Source organism: Myotis brandtii, unplaced genomic scaffold (assembly GCF_000412655.1).
Source record: "Myotis brandtii unplaced genomic scaffold, ASM41265v1 scaffold1533, whole genome shotgun sequence".
NCBI classification, from domain to species: Eukaryota; Metazoa; Chordata; class Mammalia; order Chiroptera; family Vespertilionidae; genus Myotis; species Myotis brandtii.
In genome coordinates, this window is record NW_005355554.1 from 2,217 (window position 1) to 4,582 (window position 2,366).

Below are 2,366 nucleotides of genomic sequence, written 5' to 3' on the forward strand. Positions count from 1 at the left end.
CTTTGTTTTACTATGGTTGCAAATATCAAAAAATTTCTATATGTGACATGGCACCAGAGTTAAGTCAGGGTTTTTCAAAATGCTGACACGCCGAGCTCAAAAGGTTCACCATCACTGTTCTATACCCATTTGTTTTCTTCCTCTGGGTTCCTCCCAAAGAACATGCTCCTTCATGTTTCTTTTACGACCCCCTAGAATTGCACTGTGTGGACATGCCATAGTTTAATCAGACCTGCAAGCTCTCTCCCATAGATGGATGTTTGGGTTGTTTCCAGACGTTGCTATGACAAACAGCTCTGCAGTGAGTCACTGTGTACACACTTTTTTCTGTGTTTGTCAGCAGATCTCTGGGATAAACCCCTAGACATTGGATCAATGTGTCCAAGGGTAAAGGTGTTGGCAATTTTGCTAGATTTTTCCCACAGCGTCTCCCTACAGTTGTGCTAATTTGCCCACCCCTTGGTGACGTAGGGGAGTTCCCCCACAGACTCCCAAGAGGGAGTTGTCAGCCTCAGGCTTTTAAAACCAATGTGACAGGTAAAGTTTGTGTTTCAGTGGCTGTCATGTGCCTTCGTAATGGAGGTCTTTTCTGGGATAGAGTAGACCAAGGTGAATGGAGGCCATGGGCAGGGGTGTGTCTCGCCCGCTGGGCCCCCCACAAGAAGCAGCACTTGGAGCTGAGCCCTGGAGGGTTTATTATCCATTCCTGGGTGGGGTGGGGGAATCGGGGTTCTAGTGAGGAGTTAGCTGGGGGCAGTGGCCCTTCACACGGGCCTGTAAGTCCCATTGTAGCTAAAGGGGGTAGGCTTCCAGCAGTCCCCGCCCTCCTCAGGTATCCATCGCTGCACGTAGTTGGGGCCTTTGTCCCGGGGCCACACGATCACGGTGTCCCTGGATGCCATGGATGGGTCCTCGGGGAAGAAGTTGAAGGGCCGGAGCAGGAAGCCCACAGAGTTCCCGGGGGTGGCCATGTTGGGGATGTCCTCTGAGTGGGGGATGTGCAGGAAGCCCACTGTCACCCAGGCCACCAAGTCCTGTGGGAGAGAGGGGTGGGCAGTGCTGACGGGCTCGGAGAGGCGAGGGGTGGGCGACCCCTCAAGCTCTCCTCATAAGGAATGGGCAGATCTGGGGACACTGAGCTTGCTCTCCACAAGCGAGGTGCTGCTGGCACAGGCCCCAGGAGGGGGCGCAGCTCTAGCCTGGGGCTGGGGTTGGAAGAAGGCGGGGCCAGTACCTCTTCTTCAATGTTCTCATTGTTTCGAAGAAACTCCTCAAAGACCACAGGCGGGTCCCAGGGGTCGTTCTGGTTGTAGATGCTGCTGCTGCACAGCTCAGACTCCCGGTACTTGGTCACTGCCAGGGGGTACCTGCCGGGCAGAGTAGCCAGGTGGCTCTGGACACTGGGGGTGGCCCAGCCCCTCCCGGAGCATGTCTGCAGGGTCAATGACGTGGCTTTCCCCAATTTCCACATCATGTCTTGGGAGCCTGTCAGTCTGACCCAGGGTCAGCGGGGGCTCAGGTGCTCAGAACAGGCCTTCCACTCCCCTCCTCAAACACAGAGCCACGCCCTGTAACACACACACACACACACACACACACACACACGCACACACATACGCATGCACACACACAGACCCAGAGTCTCATAGACAGAAACACAGCCACCCCAGACACAGGGAAATGTAGGGAGAGGTTATAGAGTCAAGCCTTGGACTGACCTGTGGCAGAGCCACATACAAGTCCTAGCTTGGAGGGCAGAGCCCTCCTAGCACAATTAAGCTTGACCTTAGAGTCCTCCCTTGGGCCTAAGTAGCTAATGGGCTGTGGGAGGTGCAGCAAGTGCTGCCAAAACAAGGCTCGAGTAAGGAAATAGGTTTGAAACTCACAAGTCATTTAAACATGTTGACCGCTCCCCTTGCTTTGCTTTGTGTGATCTGACTATAAAATAAAGCTTCGGTGAGAGTTCACCCCTGGCAGTGCTGGACTGGTTCAGGGAAACATAGGGCAGGGCCTCCAGTCCTCCCCGCCCCCAGCTTCCCAGGCCTCCTCACCTGGCCCAGGTGACAGCCCGCTCCTCCTGCCAGCCGGGCGGCATCACCTGCTCAGCCATGGAGTGGATTTGCAGCCGGTAGCTGCGCTGGTGGCCCCAGCGGTTCTCCTTGGGGCTGGTGAAGAGCAGGTACTTGGGCAGATTCTGTCCGAAGCGGAAGGCCGCCTGGCGCTCGCGGGAGTACCCCGTCTGCTTTAGGGTTGGCTGGACCAGCCGGTGCTCCGGGCTCCAGGGGTTGGTGATGTTTTCTAGCTTCATGCCCAGCGTCTGGAAGCTATTCTTGGTGCCTGCGGGTGTGAAGGGAGATGCACAATGA

At 55.8% G+C, this 2,366-nt stretch overlaps 1 protein-coding gene across 1 annotated transcript in view; it reads right to left on the bottom strand.

Annotated features, from left to right (window-relative positions):
- Positions 1–683: 683 nt before the first annotated feature.
- AOC1 (amine oxidase, copper containing 1) overlaps positions 684–2,366 on the bottom strand; it is a 7,259-nt gene continuing 5,576 nt past the window's right edge. The window contains exons 3-5 of the mRNA XM_014535872.1: positions 2,052–2,337; positions 1,235–1,367; positions 684–1,034 (exon numbers count right to left, since the gene is read on the bottom strand). Coding sequence (XP_014391358.1) covers positions 765–1,034; positions 1,235–1,367; positions 2,052–2,337 — 689 coding nt within the window. The 3' untranslated portion in view covers positions 684–764. The remainder of the gene's footprint in view (positions 1,035–1,234; positions 1,368–2,051; positions 2,338–2,366) is intronic.